The sequence below is a fragment of the Cynocephalus volans genome, chromosome 1 (genome assembly GCF_027409185.1).
Source record: "Cynocephalus volans isolate mCynVol1 chromosome 1, mCynVol1.pri, whole genome shotgun sequence".
NCBI classification, from domain to species: domain Eukaryota; kingdom Metazoa; phylum Chordata; class Mammalia; order Dermoptera; family Cynocephalidae; genus Cynocephalus; species Cynocephalus volans.
Genome location: NC_084460.1, coordinates 149,891,406 through 149,914,562, shown reverse-complemented (window position 1 = coordinate 149,914,562; position 23,157 = coordinate 149,891,406). Strand labels below are relative to the sequence as shown.

General features: G+C 33.6%; 1 protein-coding gene across 1 annotated transcript in view; it reads left to right on the top strand.

The window, feature by feature from the left end:
- The first annotated feature begins 294 nt into the window (after nt 1-294).
- EPHA3 (EPH receptor A3) overlaps nt 295-23,157 on the top strand; it is a 264,085-nt gene continuing 241,222 nt past the window's right edge. Inside the window, exon 1 of the mRNA XM_063079677.1 lies at nt 295-904. Within this exon, the coding sequence (XP_062935747.1) occupies nt 310-904 (595 nt within the window). The 5' untranslated portion in view covers nt 295-309. The remainder of the gene's footprint in view (nt 905-23,157) is intronic.

The following is a 23,157-nucleotide window of genomic DNA, read 5'->3' as shown; positions in this document are numbered from 1 at the left end:
TATGCATTCATCAAAATTATAAATTACTTTGTGTCAATGAACTCAGAAAGCCTTGCAAATAATAAAAACTACAAACAAGAATGTAATGGAAATGCTCCACTTCATGCTTTTTAATGCGTAACACTGAAGTTTCTGGCTATTTATTCTGTAGTTCCTGGAATGCCTTTGACACCCTTACCTTGTATTAATTATTCATTATGATTAACTCGTTAATTCTGCCTCTCTTTTTTTCTAATTCATCAGTGGGAAGAGATCAGTGGTGTTGATGAGCATTACACACCCATCAGGACTTACCAGGTGTGCAATGTCATGGATCATAGTCAAAATAATTGGCTGAGGACAAACTGGGTCCCCAGGAATTCAGCTCAGAAGATTTATGTGGAGCTCAAGTTCACTCTACGGGACTGCAATAGCATTCCACTGGTTTTGGGAACTTGCAAAGAGACATTCAACCTGTACTACATGGAGTCGGATGATGATCATGGGGTCAAATTCCGAGAGCATCAGTTTACAAAGATTGACACCATCGCAGCTGATGAAAGTTTCACTCAAATGGATCTTGGGGACCGTATTCTTAAACTCAACACTGAGATTAGAGAAGTAGGTCCTGTCAACAAAAAGGGATTTTATTTGGCTTTTCAAGATGTTGGTGCTTGTGTTGCCCTGGTGTCTGTGAGAGTGTACTTCAAAAAGTGCCCATTTACAGTGAAGAATCTGGCTATGTTTCCAGACACTGTACCTATGGACTCCCAGTCCCTGGTGGAGGTCAGAGGTTCTTGCGTCAACAATTCTAAGGAGGAGGATCCTCCCAGGATGTATTGCAGTACAGAAGGCGAATGGCTCGTACCCATTGGCAAGTGCTCCTGCAATGCTGGCTATGAAGAAAAAGGTTTCATGTGCCAAGGTAAGAGTCTTCCTTATTTTCCATAGAGTGGTATTTCTCACCTGTGTGTCTGTCATAGTGTAATTCAAAGAGATGAACCAGTCTGAATTCACTTGGCAGCAAAACATGACTCAAACGGACCAGAATCTCTTTATGGACTAAATTTATCCCACTTGCTGAGATAATTCATAGTTTGTTGCAGAAATATTAATGTGTTTGATGATGCACTGTCGGCCTACATCCCACCAGGGGTGTTATACGAGGGTACTTCAAAAAGTTCGTGGGAAAATTGAATTAAAACATAATATGAATCTTTCCATGAACTGTTTGAAGGCACCTCGTATATACCATTTTTAAGTTTTTCCTGTTATTTAATGACTATGGTAGTATGACTCTAGACCAACTGAAAGAAAAAAATCTTTTATAGAGAGGGTAGAAACTTTTTTAGCACTCAGCTAATCTAATTCTAAAAGAATTAGATACTGTGGTGACTATTTTCGTATGTGTTCATCTATCTCACAGCAATATTTACTCCATTGCTGTAAAATACAGTCTTTTCTTCACTGACATCTGGGTATCAAATAGGTGCTTACTTATGAAGGATTAGTGCTTTAAGGAAGATTCCTTTATCTAAAAACCCAGGGCTGATGCTTCAATGTTTGATGTATACAGGTGTATTTTTTAAGTGTATTTTGCTCTATGATTTGGCCCTTTTTACTGCTCAGGATATTACCTGTATCACCCCTTAGGTCGAAATGCAAATTAGATACTTCATGTAGTAACAGAACCTGAACTCTGTCACCAAGTTGATTTTTATTAAAGATCTCTTTGAACTTGAAGTAAAATCAATTAAAAGATCATTTTTATATGAAATTATGTACATCACCTATAAAATATTGTATTGTAATCCTACTTAATCCCAAAATCTGTTATTTAATGTTAGGTAAGGTTTTATGCTTAAGAGCATATGAAAATTATTATTTAAATGTTAAGTGTATAAGTACATAGGACAACTTATGTACATACTCATAGTCTGTAGAATCTTGACTATTTTAGTATTTTTGTTTACTGTTACACTCTGACAAAAGAATTGAGTTTGGTATTCTACTCATGGCCATTTAGTAAGTCACTGTTCTCAAGTCCATGTGGAATAAATAAATATACTTCCTATATAAATAATTGTCTTTTTAAAAATCTAAGCAGAACATGGCATTTTGCTTTGACTATAGACATGGTTTATAGAAAAAAATAAGCGAGAGCAAACAGTTCACTCTAGCCTCATACTTCTCCATGTTATTTAAATCCTTGGAAAGAACTATCTGTTACTAAAATGGTTTTGAAATTTCTAAAATTGAAACAACATACTACCTACCTCTTGCTTATATACATGAGTGAAGAGAAATCTTAATAGCCTTTATGTTCCAATTTGAATTATATTTTATCACTAGGGTATCGGCTCGTGTTGTATGGTATTCATGACATTTATTTTAAATAAAATCATGAAAGATTAGCTTAGAAGTAATTAAAAAGCTTTTCCATTTAACAACTATCCAATAAGCACTTACTTCATTCTAAGCACTGTAGTAAGAGTGCAAATAATTTTTTAATTTTAAACTTTTATTAACTAGCCACTTGCTAGATGCCAGACACTGTGCTGATTTGTTAAGTATTGCCCATGGGCTATTTCATTTATTCCTCAAAATTGCCTATCAGGTAGATACTATTACTATCTCCATTTAAAAAATGAGGTGAGCAAAGCTTTGATAAGTTAAGTATCTCACATTGGACCCCTTAGCAAGTTAGTGCTGGTCTTGAGATCTGAAACCAGGCACTGTGATTCCAAAGGCTGCAGTCTTAACTTCAACCTGAACTGCTTTCCTGTGATTCAGTCTAATGGTGACAAAGGCTAGGAAACTCCACAGGGATATAAATTCTCCTGGAGCTGCAATATTGTATTTTGTAGGATGATCAGGGCCACAGAGAATTGGAACAAAGTAGCGAAGATTCTGTTATGATAAGTCATATCTGTATCAGTTTATTTCCCACTCTGTTCTGTTTCTAGATTTTTAAGAAAGGAGAATTACTACCCAAAAGGTCATATTTTGGGATGACTAAGCTTAACCTGGGTAGCATGTAATACAATTTTGATTTATGGATTGTCAAGAATCTTAGATATGCAAATTTAATCCAATAAGTGTTTCTGACCATCTATTAATACAAAGTAATAATGTGCCAGACACAGAAGAAATATGGATGAATAAGTTATCATATCTACCTTCTGGGAACTCACAATCTCATATGGAAGACAGATACATAAATGAATAATTTTAAGGTAAGACAGAGCAATAAATTTTCTGCCAGGTATACAATGTGCCTTATCAGCGTAGGTTAAGGAGAGATTAATTTTGAGTATTTCACAATTAATAATGTGAAATGTTAATTAATAATGGAAGACTTTATGTTGAGAGTTTTGGACTCATTGCTATAGTACTTAGAAACATTTTGGATAAGCAGTGTAAGGGCTAACTACCTTACACTGCTTACACATTCTAGAAGGTGAGGTTTATCATTTGCTTATCAAATAATTATCTCAAAATCTCAGAATGTGTAGAAGACCTATTAGTGTGTTCTCTTCTGAGTTTGTGCCACAGTTACACCTTAAAGAGAATCTAAATTTCATTACTTGGTCATTTTCTGGCTTCAGACGAAATAATTGGAATTATCTATTTCACTCTAGATAGATAATTGAGACAGTTAAAGTTCAAGGAATCACATGATGAAAATGTGACAGTCTCTGATAGGAAAATATCATATTAATAAAAATATTTTGTATTCAAAAAAATCCATCAAATTCAGAACTATAAATAAAACCAAAGTTATCTTTGTACAGGGCCCAAATTCTAAATGTTTATTTTCACAACAGTTCACTTTTTTTGAATTAGGAAAAAGTATTGAGAAATATACTTTCACCATTTATTTAAATATTTGACATTTATTAATCTCCTAATAGGTGCCAAATCCTGCTTTAAACATTAGAAAGAGAAGAGTGAACATTATCACTAATAAATTAGTTTGGTTCACAGTTCAAAAATGTGTGTGTAGGCGTTTTAAAATATTTTGGTTTCTGCCTCTGTAGGCACATAGATTTTTAAACTGATTTATTAAATAGAGCTAAGTTAATAATAATTTAAACTGGAAAATAAGCTATTAATGTTGGCAAGGAAGGAGTTATTGGTATAGGAGGACAGGAGTGATAGACAATTAAAATTTTCTGTAGTAAGATGCTTTATGTTGCTGGGTTTTTGTTTTTGTTTTCTTTTTTTCTTTTTTTTTAATAGGGAAGATAGGACACAGGAAAACAAAGACTAGGAAATGGTTCACCTTTCTCTCTCAGTGAGTGTTTAGAGGGAGAAAATAAGGGAGAATGGAAAGAAATATTGGCAGCTAAAGTATCATACAGGAATTGAATGCAAAGCAAACTGGAAACACAGGAAAAGTCACCTCCAGGAGAGTAAAGAGTACTTTTTACAATAAATTTGGTAAGATAGAAATACATGTAAAGACTAATACACAGGCTTACACTTATAAGTAGTTTTGTAAAGATAAGTAAGGAAGGTAAGAAATTATGCATCAGACTTTGTTTACTAAAAGTTTCTCTAATATATCATTTTATTATGTGGCTTTGTTTAAATAAGTTATCTCTTGTATTTAATTGAAGAGGAGAAAAGTGTGGTAGGTCTGTCAACTTACCATGTAGGTAGCTTAAACCTTATTTGGGCTATGTTCCTGGGATCTGGGTGAACTTGATGGATGTGGACAGTGTGATCAAATGACAGGTTGAGTTATTTTTACAGTAGGTCAATAAACCTCCTTTTTAAAAAGATAATATTAGAAAAATTAAAATTATAAAGTGACTTCTTGAACCCAGATCATGTGCCATTTGCTTTCAATCATTGACAATGAAGATTTTGTTGGGTTTATTTCACTTGGGACATCCTTCATATTTCTTACATCCAAGCATAACTCTTTTCACTAGTTTCCTCTTTTTAACATTGGAGGTGTAAGGAAATTTTGCGTTAATACCAAGGGAATATCATGATTTTTTCCTTTGTATCCTGGCTAATGAATTATGTTATCTGCTTTGGTTTAGTTTGGAGAGAAGAAATGAGAATGCTAATGGCTTTTTATATAGTCAATTAATTACATTTGAGGCAGATAGCAGGAGGTTACTATAAATACTTCTGCTCATACAAACTTTGTTTAGACTTACTGTACCGAATACCTTATTAATGTCACTGAAGAATCTGTTGCTCTGTGCTTTATCTCTGCACATGCATTGTGGAATGCTAACTTTATTCCTTGTTCTTTTACATTAAGCAGCTTAATAGTAAAGTGTTTGATGTGATGTATGAAGACATTTAGACTCTTTGATGACTATTCAAAATTATGTTTGTTTTACTTATGACTTACAATACCAGCTTTTACTACACACTTATTTCTCTGTCAATGCAGAAACTCTTAAAGCAGCTGTCAAGGTTTCAATAACAGGGTAATTTAAAGATTCTGCTTGCTCTGATGGAGGAGCTAGAGAAAATTGAAAACCTCAGCAGAATGTTTTTAGCATCTGCAGAGTCTATATGCACAATCGCAAAACACCCTCTAGAACTGCAAGGTGTTCACATGTTTGAATGAATTCAGAAGCATTTCCTTCCAGTTGTTTTCAAACTGGAAGTTCCTTGAGGAGAGAGACCACTAATGTCTTTTTTAGGAACATCGGGCCTAGAAGCTAGCAGAGTCTAATTGAATTATATACTTACTAAATGATTAATTACTGGGAAATTTCTATGTCAGCCATGCATTCTTGGAATGTAAGTCCTGGAGAAAACACACTTCATACTATTTATCTTTTAATCCACTAGGCCTTTCAGAATGCCTTGCAAATAAAGATGTTAATATTAGTTAACTTGAAATGAACATACAGTTGCAATCAGTTAATAGATTCATATAAACTCTCATTAGAGTCATAAACAGAGGAAGTAAAGGAATAATGATACTTTAATAGTACCTAAGAGAATACTTTTTTTCTCTTTTATGAATTTGTGATGAATCTTTCTGCCTTATAAAGAAATCAGTTGCTACCAGGGTCATACCTCTAATAAAGCAAGAATCAATTTTTTGGAGATGCCGAAATAGGTTTGATATTTTTGTTCCTTAAATGTACACACCTAATGCTTAAAGCATTGATTCCCCCTTTAATGACAGCACTGAGATTATCAGGTTTCTTACCTCTTGTTATAAAAAAAAATTGTTTTCCCTGAGTTTAAAATGACAGCTTTTCATTTCCACTTTGCCTTCAGCGGTTGCACGCCCATCGTTTTTAAATCAAGTTTATTTTAATAAAAAATATGCTGCTAAGTAATAACGTAAATAACTTTACAGCACAAATTAAAGAAATGTGTTATGACAGCTTTATAGTAGTTATAAAGCTTTTGATTTACACAAGATTCTATGTCTTCTCACCAATTTATGTAAGTTATGGCAGTATTAACACGATGCTGAAAACTTTCTGAGCTTTTTCTTAAATTTCAGTTTACATTTAATTGTTCTTTTTAGCAAAGGTATCTTGTCACCTAGTGTTTGATGCCTGGTATGTAGAAGTCCCAGGAATACTGCTGATTAATTTTATGGCTAAAGAGTTTAAGCCTGAGTTTCCTCATTCGCAGAATGGCCAACAGATGTATTAGTTAGCCCATTGTATGGTATTGAGCACCAGGTAAAAGTTATTTGAATGTCATCATTACTGTCAATCATCAGCATCATTGGAATGTGTTACCTTCCTAATCTTCTTGTTTCGATCTGTTTTTAAACATTTAGATATGACAAACTAACCTTTCAACAGTCTGTCTTACCTTAGACCTGAGAGATATCTTGAGGCAGAGATGTTGTCTTTAATGTATTTATGTATTTATTCATTTATTACACACCTCCTTCCAAAAAGAATTTTTCTTTTTTGGAGAGACTTCACTTTAGTTCTGTTAAGCCTTTAGTCTATTCAATCAAGGGTGATAATTCCTCTCTTATTTTGTTGTTAGCTCTCCTTTTTCTTCTTCTAAACAGCAGTCACTCTTGATTTCTCCCACCTGGTATTTGACTAAGTCTTTTGTTCTTTATACCATGGGGTTTATTCCACTGATTTCTCAAAAGTCACCTGAAATTTATGGATGTACATTTTTATATTGTATACCCAGAAAGACTTTTAGTTTTTAACTGATTTAAGAAAGTGTGTTTTAGAAAACAAGAAAATAACTACAATAGCAAAATAAAATTTAAAATATTACCTTTCAAAAAACACTGTCTATATTTTTCCCACTGTGTTTATACCCTAACATTCATTCTGTAAATGATTAGGTTAAACAGTTGGAAGGAAATAACAAAAAATAATGTCCTTGCCTTGAAGGAATCATGCAAATCAAAAATAAATAAGGAAGTAAATGAAAATATCTTGAATCATTTTACTGGATTCTAGGTAGAGCTAACTATATCTATTTACTTTATTTTAGGTATTTAGTATATTATTTACACTTAAGAATCACCCAAATAGTATAAAGGCAATAGAGAAACAGTATAAGTTGTATGAAGTATATGCCAAATCTACTTCCATGAATTACTATGTGATATTACTGGAAATCTTCAATCCAGTTATGCCAATGCACTATCTAAACAGAAATTAAAGTAAAAACTCCTTTAAAGTATGAAAAGAGAGCCAAAGTAACGGACTGTATTTGGTTTGTGACTTCTTTAAGCATTATAGTTCATTTCTGAGTCTGTATAAAAACAAACAGTATAAATTTGAACCATGGATTTGCATGTTTAAGATACTAGAAAGAAATGTGAATTCTTTGTTCTGTATATACTACTAATCAGATTATTTTGAGCAGTCAGAGACATTTTAATTGCAAACATATTTAGGAGAGATATGACTGTAGTTAAATTTAGGGAGTAGAACAAATTCATATCTAACCATTTAAATGCCTCATAATGAATAAAAAACAAGTGAAATGATCAGCAATGAACCACTATAAAAGACCTTAAAAAGCAACAGCAGTTTTATAAACAGTAACTTTCTCACACAGAATTCCAATTAATGACGTTCAGTGTTTTCATAAATATGGATTCTTTTACCTTATATGGGTTAACTTTAGTTTTATAATTTCATCAATTCTGTTGTTCAGAGAGAAAAATAGAAAAGCATTTCCTCCTTACATAGGTATTTTACTTCTCTTTAGCCCAACCTGGAAGATGATTTTACAGGTCATTATTAAAGTATTTTCCTAAGGTTCCAACAGTTCACAGTCATCCTTTATCAAATGGCTGTAGGGTATCCACTTTTCAGGTATCAAGTTATTTTGTTATCGCTATTATTACACACAGTTCTTCGGGCTTTTAGATGCCTTCTCTGGTGCAGTGTTTCAAAGATGCAAATAGAAATTTAGGTAGCATTTATGTGCCAAATGCATAGTTTTGGGGGTAACACAAATAATTTGCCCACTCAGTAGTTTATACCTTTGAGAGACTATGTTGATATGTGTATTAAGCTTCCCAAGACAATGTTCACTATGGGAATCTAAGAAATGGAAAAACAATTTCAATCGCAGAAAGGAAAGTAGCTCTGATTTTATTTGAAAGAAGTTGTTTTCATCATATCATTTTTTGTTTCATTTCCAAAGGAGCATTAGAACATTGCTTTGCAGACCACTCACTAAATATCTATTAAATATAAACCCATCTTTAATATAATCAGAATTTTCCAAGAAAAAGAAACATCTTAGCCCCTTTTCCTGTGAGAGGTGAAATATTGGTTACTTTGGATACATAAAATTTATAGTTATTTTAGCGTCTTAATATCACCTTGTCAGATTGCTGTGGAAATGCTATAATAATTTAATGTAAAGCCTGGTAGGACCCTGCAGAAAGTCTTGAAATTTCATTTCTATAAGTCAGACTACTTTATATAGACAGCCTTCCATGATTATGGTTTGCTACATGATATTTTGTTAAACAATTTTTGTTAAAGATGATATATTATATAATCTGGCTTTTGTAAAGAACATTCACCTTCAATTTTTCAAACTTCTGCTTTTTCCTTCTAACTATTCAGATATTATCAAAGCTTTTGCATTTTAAAATTTGTAAAATGCAGTGTCAACTTTTTTTTTAGAATTCACATAATGATTCTAAAGAGAGATTATTGACATTTCATTATTTTTTTTCAATTTGTCTCTCTTTTTATTTTTTTAGTCAGCCCCTCCCAGAGTAAAGGGAGTCAAGCCCTGTGCAAAATAAACTGAGACCTAGATCTTTTCCCCCCTCTCGAGGTACTTAGATTCCGTGAAATGCATTGGTAATAGTTTCACAAAGATCGCTTTGTCAGTACAGATTCAATGAAAACTTTCCACCTTTTTTCCTGTGATTTTGCCCCCCTCTTCTGTCTGTGTTTAGAATTTTGACAATCCCTTATTAGTTCCAGAGTAGAACATGTAAGAAGTAATGAGGGTTTACATTACAGCTCTGACAGCTGGCACTAAACTTTAATAGAGAGCAATTGTGGGGAGAAGTATAACTTTTGATAATCTTTGATGAAAGTGCTCTTAAAGTAAGAGCCATTTGGAAAGAATCCTGTGACTACAAAGGCTGCATATATGTTCTTCTCTTGTAGCTTCTCATCTTCCAGGATGTGGACAAAACGTCCTGCTGTCAGATAACCGTAGTCACTTATGGCTGCCTCTTTTAGGAACAGAATCCATGATTGTAAAACTATATATATAAATTTTGGTCATATTTCTACCATTATTCCCATAATCCTCTGCAATGTGTAGCTGTTGGTTGTCCTTAAGAAACACAGTCACAATGTGGGCTTATCACAGAGTCATCCCGGGAGAGGAGATCCAGGGATCCCAAGGGCAAGTCACTGAGATCATGAAACCCATACCCCCCACATGATCAGCCACAGACTGATTTTAAAAATAAATAAATAAAAAGTAAGTATGGCTTCAAATATTGAAACACCCTGAATGTAAAAAAATCCCTGAGTTCTCTGTTCAGTGGTCAGTTGCAATGCCAGGAAAGGTTAAAAGCAAATGCTGTAATTGAGAACAGCTGCAGCTTTTTGACATGACCACTCACTTTCAACAAAGAGAAAGCACATGTCCTGAGATGGGAGAATACCATTCTTAAATTAACGCATAAGGAACATGTAAAGTTTTATAAAACTCAGAAATGAATCTGTGTATTTAAATGGTTGTAAAGAAATATTCTTACTTCTCTAGTAGTTATTAGAGAGGAAAATCTGTATTGTGGAGATTTGGATCCGTTTGCTGTCTGTCTCATGCTGCTATATTGCAGATGGAATATTTCAATCTATTGATCATCATATGTAAATGTTTTTTGACGTACAGAGTTGATTAATGTGTTCAATTGGGGGGAAGGAGAATATGTGGTAAGCATGAAAGATGAATGTTGTTTAGAGATTCATCAAAATGTGCTACAAAAATATAAAGGATAGGTTTCAATTTCTACAGAGTTAAATATCCCATCATTTGCTCATTTCTTTAAACAACAATTTATGAGTGCCTGCTATATCAAGTATCCACTGGACATGTCACACTGAACAAAACAGAAAACTGTCCCTGCCCTCAAGGAGCTTAGATTTTAGAGGAAATATCAAGAAACCAGATGCTAAAACAGATTCTTTTAGTGTATCACCTATAGAATTTTGAAGTCCACACAGTGTTCTCAACCCAGGTGATTTTACCCCCAAAAGACATTTGGCAATGTCTGAAGACATTTTTCATTCTCTCAGCTGGAGGAGGAGATTGCTTACTGGCATCTCCTGTTTGGAGGCCAGATATGTTGTTAAATATCCTGAAATACACAGGGAAGCTTCCACGACAAAAATTGTACAGGCCACCATATAAATAGTGTCAAGATTGAGAAACCCTAATCTAGTCTAATCCCTTCCTTTTACTGAGATATAAATTAAGGCTAAAATGTCAAATTACACATTATCACAGCCTAAACTGAAACTCAAGTTTAAGCATCTTGCAATTGTATTTCGGGACTCATTTTTTTCAGAAATTTACTTAGAAATTAATATGACTTTGAAGGCATATAAAATCTTATTAACTACTTAGACAATTAGCAAGTGACACCTATGCACAGAAAAACAAAACTAAGATTCTTTACCTGGGAGAAAGAAGAAAGATTTCAGGAATATTCACATGAAAGTGAAAACGTACTTGTGAGAGCTGGACAAAATGACTGACATTCAGTGGGTGGAGTTTGGTAGTGCGAGAACTGAGAATGTGAACAGAGTAATAAAAGAGATATCAAAGAGAAAGCACTTGGAGGTTGAGGGTGTTTCCATATGCAAACGATTCAGACAGCTGTTACAGTAAGCTCGCTTTTAGGGTGCGCTAAGGTGCTGACATGAAATCACATCTGATATTTGACTCCCTTTTTTCTGCAATGTAATACTAATACAAAAATGACAGGTAGGTGTGGCTATATTACAGGACATATTGTATTAATAGTCTCTGTATAAAAAGTTCCTATGTTCTAGTTCTAGGACTGGTCGTTCTTTGAAAATTAGAGCAGCACCTCAATATCAACTGTTTCTTTCAAAAATAGCCTTTTCTTTCCTATGGCATGTAACTGAGCTTGGCATGTCATTTAATCCTTCCAGCCCCCTGTGAGGTTGGTAGTATCATGTCCCCATTTCACATGAGAGGAAACGGGAGGCTTGGAGAAATTGGGCAATTGTCCAAAATCACAGTAAGTGGTGAAACTGGAATTTGAACTAGACAGAGCTCTTATGTGTGACCACTGTTCCCTACACCTCCCTGGTGTAGAGGGCCAGGCAAAGTAAAGGACCTAAGGCCTCCAGCCTGCATTATCAGAAATAGCCCATGAAGCTCAGAGCCATATTTACTGTAAGGATGCTTTGAAGGGAATCGTTCAGTTCTTTTCACCATATCTTCTCTCTGAGACCCATTACAGATACTTACTTCTGTCTCCAATGCCAGGAGTGATTGTGTTCCTTGGGCTACTAACTTGTTTTGATTTTTTGGAAATTGATTCATGCAATGGTTATGGTATCTTGTTTGCATTCCCTGTAAAAGAGCACAGAATTATATGTCTTCCTACATGCAACAAACAAATATGTAGATTTGCTTTCTTTGCATGGCTTTTTTATTCTAAACTCATAATTTTTTTTTTCCCTTTATGTACCCTTCATGCTCTACTCTTAACCTTTTAAAATGTATTTTATAATAATCTATTCCATCTTGAATTGTGGGCATCCTGTCTCAAATATGACAAGTCATGAATAAACTTAAATTGCCATTTATTGATTGCCTAGTATTAGTACCCAGTGATTAATATAATATAACATTTGATACTTAACAAAAGTCTTATGAGGTAAATATTATTAGCCATATTTCATCAGGGCAGATCTAAGAGAATTCACTAATTTTCCCTCTGTCACAATGCTTGAATGTAAATGCATTTAGGTCTGTCTGACTCTGAAACCCGAGCCTTTTAATAATACATATAATAAGCTAATATATTTCACTTAATGATGCTTTTGCAAGTCACCATAATGTGAAAATTTACAAGTTCTCATGCCAAAGGGGTGACTATAGAATCTGATTATTAGAATTGAGAAAAAAAATTGACAGTGGTTATTTAAGGAGGCAAAAACTTCATTAACATAGCATTTCTTTCTTTCTTCAATATAGAATTAGGTAAGACAGGGTATCTCTGGCCTTTATTTTCTAGGCATGTGGAACTGAGTCACACCTTTAATTACCTCTGCTTCTATTTCCATTGCCCCTGCTGTTGCTGAGGACATGATTGATTGTAGTTGATGGTGAATGGAGAACTAGGGCTCAGAAAGACACTCGTTATGTGCCCAACGTGTGTGCTTGCACAATATGCTTCATGATTAGCTTGATAGATCACCAAGTGGCAGATTGGGAATGAGTTTTGGAGATGGCTGACATATCTGTTACAGACATTGGGTTTGTTAAAGCTCATAAATACCGCTATGTATAAAAATATACACATGCATGTGAATATGTATGTATATTTGTGTACATATGTATTGTATACTTGTGTATATGTTTGTATATGTATATAGACATATAACACATCTATAATGTAAAAATATATGTCATTATATTTTAATTGAAAAACTGAAAAAATAAATTTATGTATGCATTCATATACATATAAATGTGCTCGTGTAATATATGTCCATAAACATATATACTCAGCAATACATATGTAGCATATAATGAATAGATATGTGCCTATAAATGTAATTTAAACTCTCTATTTCTAAAAAAACTAAGAAGAGTAAAAAATAATAAAATAAACTGAACTTCAGATGGTATGGGGCTCCGCATACATTCTTGTATTTCTTTGTATTGCTTTTAGAATGAAGTGGCACATAAAAAAGTTAATAATTATAATATATATAACCTTCAAAATGGGAGCCATAGCACATACTAATAAATCTGTATTTTGTTATGTAAACAAATGTGCTTAAAATATGCATACTTACTTCCTAAGTTACTGATCAGGTTTTTTTACTCTAGCATTGTATGTAAAACTTCCTTGTTGAAAATGTTATTGGTGGTATAGATTAAAAACTTTTCTATTGCTATGAGATATGTCTTATTTTTTAAGCTTTCCAGGATCTAAAGGCTTTATATAAAGCAAATATTTCATTAACATAGTAAAACTCTTTTAAAATGTTGATATTCTTTTTTATATTATTATTATTATTAATGCATATTCATGGGGTACAAAGCTGACCGAAAAAAAAAATAACATAAAAAATGTTGATATTCAAGAGCAGAAGTAACTCCCACAGGCTTTTATTGTTAAAAGTTGTTATGTTTTTGTGGCAAGACATACACTGCTTTAATTTCAAATCTGTGTAATGATAATGTGTGGCATAATGGGGTTCTACTAGAGCTTGGTTGTAGAACTACTAGGAAAACGAAGCTGAAAGTAAAAGCTGACTCTATCGTTCAGAAGGTTGAGAGTAGCTCTTACTGGTGATGAAAAGGAAATGAGAAAATACATTGGCTTGCTTTTTATTAAGCACAGTAGGTAAAGCAGATGAACGCTTGAAAGCTTATTGAGCTGCCGTAAAGAAATTTAAACATTATTCATATTGGCTAGTAGCCAAGCTCATGCTGAAAATTCCAGGCAAGGTTCATGATTGCAGAGGAATTGTCCGGTAACAAATGCGAGATTTATCCAGCAGCGTTGGTGAGATTACACTTCTTTTACATGACTTGGTATCCATCTGAATTTACCACTAAAGAATCTGTTAAGATTCCTCAGCATAAAATGATGGTGAGACTGGACTTTATATGTTTGAATCTTGTGTATATTATACAATTTATTATAATATCTCATACATATGAATACATTTGGTTTCTTCATAGCTTGATCTAGAATATTTTCTAATAGTAAACGTTCAGAGAGAACCATAAAATACGGTGCTAAAATATAGTTAGTAAATATGTTTCTAAAATACAGTTACTAACTTTTTCTTAAGTGAAAAAAAGCAAACTTTGTTATTGTTATAGATTGCAATCTTTGTAAGATTAGCAAGTGTGCTTTTTACGCCTTTGTAAATTCTTCTGGAGTCTGCTTCAGAATCTGTACACAGTAGGTGCATTTTTGTGTGAATATTGATGGCTCCTTTACTTCTCGATATGTTTGCTTCTGTTGTAACACGTGTACTATATTAATATCAAACAGAACATGTGAAACAATAGGAAAATGTGGGTAACTTTCTTAAAAGTGGGCACACGTAGTAGATGTAGGAACACATGAACCTAGACATTTGTTATGCCCTTGCTTTTTGTTATTTCAGATATTTGTAGCATCTCTTTTTTCTACACAAATCATTTTCCATTAAATCTCTTCAAAATTAAGCTTCGTAAAATAGAGACATAATATAAATATTTAGTACTTGACAATACCGATTGACTAGGAAATTTAAACATTAAGACCTTCAGGGCGGATGAGTTGGAATAATTAATAATAAAATGATAAAACAAATTCTGCTATTGGTTAACACCTAGTTTGCCTCACACCAGCTTATCTTTAAATATTTTTTCAACCTTCATTTTTTTTTAAGAGAAAAGTTACCAAGAGGAAGTAAGACGAAGGTAACTGTCTTCATTTGTGAAGAAGGAAAAAAGACTAGAAATAGCCATTAATTTATATTAAAGGTACAGACACCATTACAGAGCAAATATTTTCTAAATATTCTTGAAACGTGGAAAAAAACAACAAAAAACTTAAAACAGTTGCTTAATTTTTCATACTTAATAAAAAGGCTTCTATGATTTGTGAGATTACTTTCCTAATTTAAAGAAAAGACTTAACGATTAAATTAAATTTAAAAGGCAACAGATAACTTTTTTAAAGCACAAATAAGGGATAATAACATATTTTGGAAATTGTCAAGTTATGTACAGCTTAAATTATCCATCCTGGCATATCTATTTTAAGATGTAAAAACCAAAAGAGTAGTAACTTCATCATCACATTTTCTTTGCTATTATTCATTCTCTGCTCAGTCATGGGACATAATTAGGTGCTGCTGCTTCAATGACTATAACAAGAAGAAAAAAGTGCCTTTATAATCTAGTAGATTCTGTTTCTGAGGGAGGCAGTAAAAATATTCTAAGAATCCTCTGGGAACACTCTTTACTTTCTCTGAAATCTTTTGGTACGTTCAAAACAATTTTCTAAAACTATACTGCGTATAAGAGTAAACTGAATGGAACCTTTACGTTTTTTACCAACTGTAAGATTTTACACATCTCAGTCACTCACATATTTCTACATTTCTTTTAGCTGAATAGTTATTGTGTTCTTTCAGCTGATGCGAGTTTATAAAATTAGGTCATAATAGCCTAATATACTTTCTAGAAAGTTGCAATTTTTTCCCAAATAATTTGACAGGAAGCATCTTTCCTCATTGTTAAGCCAGGAATCCAGGGTGGCAAATACATCTCTTAGGTATAGCATAAATTCATGTAGTGAAATTCTTTATTCTCACAGCAGTACTGAGGCCTCAGAGTCTACCCTACTTTAGACACATTGTTTTAATATGCTGAGTAATTTGGTTTCAAAGCTCATAGGAGATGGAAAGCTGAAAGTTGAGAGAGGGAAAGAAGTATATAAAATGAATATAGTAAACTTTGCAATTGGCAACCTGGTGATAGGACAAGAGCCCAAGGGGCTAGAGTTCAAGTTACATTTATCTGAAGCCACTGTGGGACCACAGTCTTCTATGCCTAAGTAAACCTTGGTGGTCACAGGACTGCAAAATGCATAAAATAAATAGAAATGTTTATAGTTGTGGCCTTGAGATATCAATAAATGTTTAATTTTTTAAATCTTGTTGATATTCTGTTTTACTTATTTCCTCTGATTTTACTTATTTTTTTAAATTTATTTTTCGAATTGAAACATAATTGATTATACATATTTGTGGGGAACAGAGTTGACTATTGGTACACAGTATGTATACTAATAGTATGTACAGATTGGTATACAGTATTGGTGTACAGTATGTGACGATCAAATCAGCATTATTAGCAAATCACAATTATTCTTTGTGTCCCTTACCCAATCCCTCCCTAACCTTCCTCCCTCTCTCCCTTTCCCACCTCTAGTAACTATAAGTCTGTCCTCTCCCTCTGAAAGTTCAACATAAATGTTTAAATTATATTTGCTCCATCTGGTAAAGTCAAGTTGTTATATATTTTACAATATTTCCTTCACAGAAAACAAATATTAGAAGCATTGCTGCTCTCATCAATATAAATGGAATAAATCAGATGGCCCGGATTTCATCTCGTCTCTACCCTTTACTCACTGTGCAACTATGGGCAGATTATTTAATCCCCTTGGGCCCAGTTTCCTCACTTATAAATTAGAGAAAAGAGATAACAGTAGCATCTCCTTCGTAGCATTGTTGCGGGGGTAAAGTGAGATAATGTTTGTAAAGTGTTCAACACAGGTCCTGGCACATAGCAAGTACTTGATATGTGTTAGTTTTTATCATACCAGTAATCTTTAGTTATGGGGAAAAGTCAGCTATCTAGAACAGCTTTTTTCTTTCGGTTCCAGAAATCCAGAAAGCCAAGAGTTTACCAAAATAAACAAAATCAAATTTAACTAAACAGTACACAGTTTGTCTTATAACATACAATATCTCTGTACTCCAAAATGAGAGATTTTCAGTTCTTAAATATATTTAAAACTTTGACTGACCAATGATTGCATAGTTTTTCAGAATCAAATAACTTTTCTTGGTTCAGTAATTGGTTTTGATGGTCTGTCTAACATGGTTCAGGGTTGTTTCTTTTAAAACAAGGCATGTCATACCATTCTGAATCCTTTATAAATTCTGAATTACTTTGCTGTGACAGTATTTTTTTGTCTTGTAAAAAAACAGTTTTTATTCAGCACCAGATAATTAGCTGCTTCATAAATGTCATGAAGTTGGAAGCTCAGGAATGATGATTGAGACTTAATCATATTTAAATCCCTCATATACATTCCATTGTACAAGATTATGAGTACGAGATTGTAAGGGATATGTATGGCAACATGTATATGTATAGGTTGGAAAGAAGGGAGCAGATTATAAGGCAGAGAGAGAGCAAGAAAGAGAGCCCATACATATTACACAATAAAGTTGGTTGAAAATAGGCAAAAGAGAGAAATCAGTGAAGATCTGACATTCAGCAGTCCATCAATTGCTATGTAAGTGTTCAGTCAAATATATAATTGGTAACTGTCCTGAATAGCATGTATATTAATGTTTGTAGTACTTTTAAAATCTTATTTTTAAGTGTTTTTATTTCTACCTTTTTTTCCCCTCAAACAGACAAAGTTCTCACATTGGGAAACATCTTGTGGCTACTAAATGCTAAATTATTTTTAAGTGAATTGTTTTTAATTGCCTTTGAGAATTAAGTAATAGCTTCTCTCCTGGAAATTCTGAAAATTGGCCTCAGACTTTGGAGGTTGTTTTGTGCACATATTGAGCATATAAGCCCAAGGGATCACTTCCAGGTTTCTGATTCTTCATTTACCAATCATTACTTATTTCCTGTGTGTTTCTTAAATAAATATTGAGTAAGACACTTATATGTCACCAAAGATTAAATATTTAAGTCAGTGTTCACTATGTTAAAAAAACATTTATAAGTCATAATATAGATTTAAATCCTGGAACTTGGAGCAAAATTCCTCAAGTGCACTTTACCCTTCCAGAAACAACTTGTGCGTCCTCTTCTTTGCTCATACTCAGGTACTAGAGGGGTGATTGATTGATTCATAGTTTTACCTGTGATTTTAGGAGGCTGACTATTATCATTTTTATTCATTTAAACACTTCAGGGAAATTCACTGTAATAATTCAGTGTAAGAATATCCCAGAATATGATGGCTATTATTTTGGGCAGTTTATTTGTAATGTCCCATGTCCAAGAATGACTAACTCTTATATTAGGTTGTTTAAACTGGAAAGGTCAAATGACTTAAGCTTCCAAAAATTCATTTAGCAAATTTCACATTTTCTTTCAGCACTGTGGTTCCTTTCACCAAAGTACATACATGTTTGGGCTGCAAGTACACTAAATTTACAAGGTTAATTATAGAGTATTCTGCATAACACAGTCATTTTGTTGGTAGTTCAATATTATGTTTGGCATGTGTGATAACATTGCAAAGTAGATCTGCTGTAACTTTGGTATCCGTAGTTAGAAATGATCGTTTTCTTAGACACATGGTCCCCAAGCAAAATGCCCACTGAGATTCGCTTTAAGTAATAAAAATAAAAAGTTTCTACTGAAACGTTTTCATGCATTAGTTGATAGTCATGGACAGAGTGTATATAATTGGCAATGTGCATTTAAGTGGTGCACAAAAGTAGGAAAAAAAGCAGAATATTGAAAACAAAAACTTGACTAGGATGTAATGTTACTTGGATAAAATTATTGAAAATAGGAATGGGAAAGTCCTCCAACACAGTTACAGTGGATTAATTTCCTGATATTCACATATAGACCTAATAAGTACACTATATTTACAAACTTTTTGTACTATATATAGGGCTCTTGTCATTCAACATGTTAGGGAATAAACATTGAGAAGCATCATAACAATGCCATGCTCATTTAAATTAAAATTTTTTGTATAGAGCAATTAGATACACTATAATATGGCATAAAATTGGCAAAGTAAATGCTATATATGATTGTAACTTTAGAATTTATTAATATTGTATATACATATCAATTAACTATTAAGTTCAAGGCATTATGCAAAGTACAATACAGTACAGGATGAAACATCTGTGAAAAAATGTTCTGGGTTCTCTAGATACTTAAAATCTAGGAGATGAGTAACCCATAAACATATACGAAGAAGCATGTAAGTACTATATGAATAGAAAAGTGGGCTTGATACCCATAACCAGCAACATAGACATTTTTATACTGAAGTTTTCCAGCACATCAAGAGCAGAAGTTTTCAAGCTGAAATACATATAAACTGCAGATACACAGAGACTTTCCAAAGAGGTATGTGGACATTTATGGTCTTAAGTAAATTAATTTTTTTTTTTTTTTTTTTTGTCTTTTTCGTGACCGGCACTCAGCCAGTGAGTGCACGGGCCATTCCTATATAGGATCCGAACCCGCGGCGGGAGCGTCGCTGCGCTCCCAGCACCGCACTCCCCCAAGTGCGCCACGGGCTCGGCCCATGAGTAAATTAATTTTAAATCCTCAACTTTAATATGTAGCAAAGTTGACTTGTACAAATTTGACCATGTTTAAGCTCAGGCTCTCAAGCTAATTTTCATTCTCCACTATCCTTTTTACAATTGCCCTTTTCTTTCTTTTCTAAACAAAAGCATTTCTCTCACTCTTTTAAAATTCTACTAAGGTGTTTTGTCCATAAAATGTAAGTGCTAAGCCAAGGGAAATTTTAAAAAATTAGTATTAAGAATGTGAAGGAATGTGCATCAAATTCTAGTTTGAGTCAAGTGGTTTTCAATTCTTTGCTTTCATTCAATTTTAACAAAGACCTAATAAAATTGTCAGTTGATAAAGTACTAAAAATCCTTTTAAGAATAAATTGCTCTGGTATTTAACATATCTCAAGTTCAAAGAATTAAGTCACACTACTATAAGAAAACTATTTTTATTCCTATCTACTTATTTACATAAACAATATTTCCCAGTGTTTACATCTATAAAACAATGAAAAATAAAAAATAAATTGATTCTTAGTGCACAGCAGTAAGAAATATCCATCCTTGTCGGGGGTGGGGGGGGGACTCTATCTCATCTCAGTGAGACATGCATTTCTAATAAAAATCTACTTTTTATTAAAATAGTTTTAAAGTGTATAATGTCTATGTAATTTTGATCATTTATTAACTAATGTTAATTTTAATAAGAAAATTCAGGGAAATGATATGAAGCCTTAAAACATAAATAAAAGAAATAAATTGTCAATTTCAATTTCAATATTCTATTACAGCAATATATGATAGATTGATCAACATAAGATTTTCAGGCATAAAAAATAGATATTCTTAGGATAATATTTTATTGGATGAGTTGATTGGAAATATAAACCCAAAGGAAAAAGGAAACAACATAAAAATTCTGACTACTAAGGAAGAACTTGGTCATTTATTTTTACATAAGTGATATTAGCTATCAAATCATTATGGTATTTAGATCCCATTGGGTGCATTTAAAAGAGGGGTATAATTGCTTTATTATTAAATGTCAATATTTACAATATCATTCACAATTATTTGCACTCATGAGGAAACATTTTAAATGTCAACTTAAAATACATGAGTCAGTATATATAGGTTTTAAAAAAATTATTTTAGGGTGTATGTGAGTAAGGAAAACTAGAAATTTATAGCTCTTGGCCAGTTACTTTCTATTACCAATGAAGAGATAAAATTCTAGTGCAATTAATTAAATTAACCAAGGTTACCCCAGTTATTGGTAGAAGATCTCAACTACAAGGAAGAGTCTACAGAAAAGAAAAAGGTTTCATGAAGGGGGTGATATTTAAGCTCATACTTTGCTAGGGAAAAATAGACTGTAAAGCTACCAGAAAGTTTTGAGGATAGGAGGAGTTTTTGCCTAGACTTACTGCCTCTGTCACAGAACTACGGAAAATTTCAGTTTGCCTGAACTATAAAATGTTGTAGGAATATTCTGGCATTTAAGGGTGCAAGGCTATGTTGGGGTGGTTGGCTCAGGTCAAAGATTTTAAACTTTCTTCACATGTCATATGTGGAGTTAGCTGTAGAAATTTTTTAAGTAGAGAAAGGAGAAAAGCAGTATGAAGCTACTGTAGAACTATGGATAAATGCTATGTTATACAGTTTCAATCATATAACTAAATTATTCTTTCTACAGTATTATGATTATTATAGGGCTGGCCAGGTATCTCAGTTGGTTAGAGCATGGTACTGATAACACCAAGGTCCAGCTTTTGATCCCTGTACCGGCCAGCTGCCAAAAAAAAATAAAAATTCTGATTATTATAAAAAACAATTTGTTTAGATGCTATTGTTTGTGTTTTGGAAACTATCGGGAAAAGTGATTTGATCAAGACCCCATTTTAGGAAAATCAGTCATGTGTCATTTTATTTAGCTTTAGCTTCCATCATATTTTACGGTATGGCTAGATCCTACTGGTATGGCTTCACTCCCCGATACACATATAACACACACCCACATACACCTCGGTCCCTAAATCTGCTCCCCACAAGGGCTTCATATTCTAGGCTGTGGGCATTGTTTTAAGACACAAGCACAGTGGTGTTCATTGTTGGCTTCCTTTGTGGCAAAATATCTGTAATTCTGTAATATTCTTTCTTCAATATTATGTTTATTCTAAATAAAAGCAACTTATTACAACACATGAAATTTTTATTTGTTACACATTTCCCACTATATTTTTAAATAATTGAATTTACCTAACAGAATGAACATAAAATTTTCTCCTTTTATTAAAAACTTGCACTGAGATGAATAGGATAAGTTTATTGCCACAATTGTTCCCTAAAGAATATCTGGTTTTGTGCCATCTTATTGAAGAAAAACCTTGACCTTCCATTTATTTTAATATGTGACATTTGTAAATTATTTATTATACAAAACACTAATAACTACTGTTAGACCAAACTCTGAGTTATAAATCACAACATTCAGAGCATATCATTATATTGTCAAATACTTCCAATATTGTAAGAATACATATCAAAGTCTATGCGTACCTAAATGAACACAACTTATGTTTTCGGTAAAAACATTGCATTTTATATTAAACACATAGCTTAGAACGAATGTAGTTTGTTTGACATTTGCGGGGGCTCAGGGGCGGCGGGCCCCGAACCTCCCAGTAGCCCCTTTTATCCTCCTGCCACGGGATGAGCAGAGGGAACCGGTAGGATTACTCCTGCCACCCTAGTGGCCAGGAGAGCCCGGGAGGAAGGTGAGGATGCCGCCCGCCTATTCAGCCCACAGAGAGACACTCAGACGTGTTAGGGGTCCCATCAAGCAGTTCCGTTTATTTTCACACAAGCACCTGCTTTTATAAGCATATGGCAAGTGGATTTCCTAATTTCAACCTGTCATCTTAAAGGTCATGTGAGCATGCCATCTTGCTCTAATTGCTTTGCTATTGCAATCACACGGTGAGCACGAGCGCGGAAATATCTTTTAGCCAATAATTTTAAACTATGTCTTTCCTTGGCCACTCCCCGGCAGCTTCCATCAGGCGCCCTCTTTATCTCTCCTATCCCAGCGAATGTTTTCAACAGATTACATGCGTGTATGTGGGTGGGGTCATGGCTAGTTCTCTGCCCCGGGAGGAGGTGTGTGGCCTCAACGCCCCAACAGACATTCACTTTTTCTCTTCCTTCTGCTTCCTTCCTCACTTCCCGCTACTAGTTGTGTTCTTGATGCTGTGGTCTGTTTCTGTCTTTGGCAATATGGAATAGTGCTTCTCCAACGTTAAAGGTGCCTATCAATCACCTGGGGATCTTGTTGGAAATGCAGATTCTGAATCTGTAGGTCTTGGGTGGGGCCTGAGACTCCGCATTTCTACAAAGCTCTCAGGTGATGTAGACT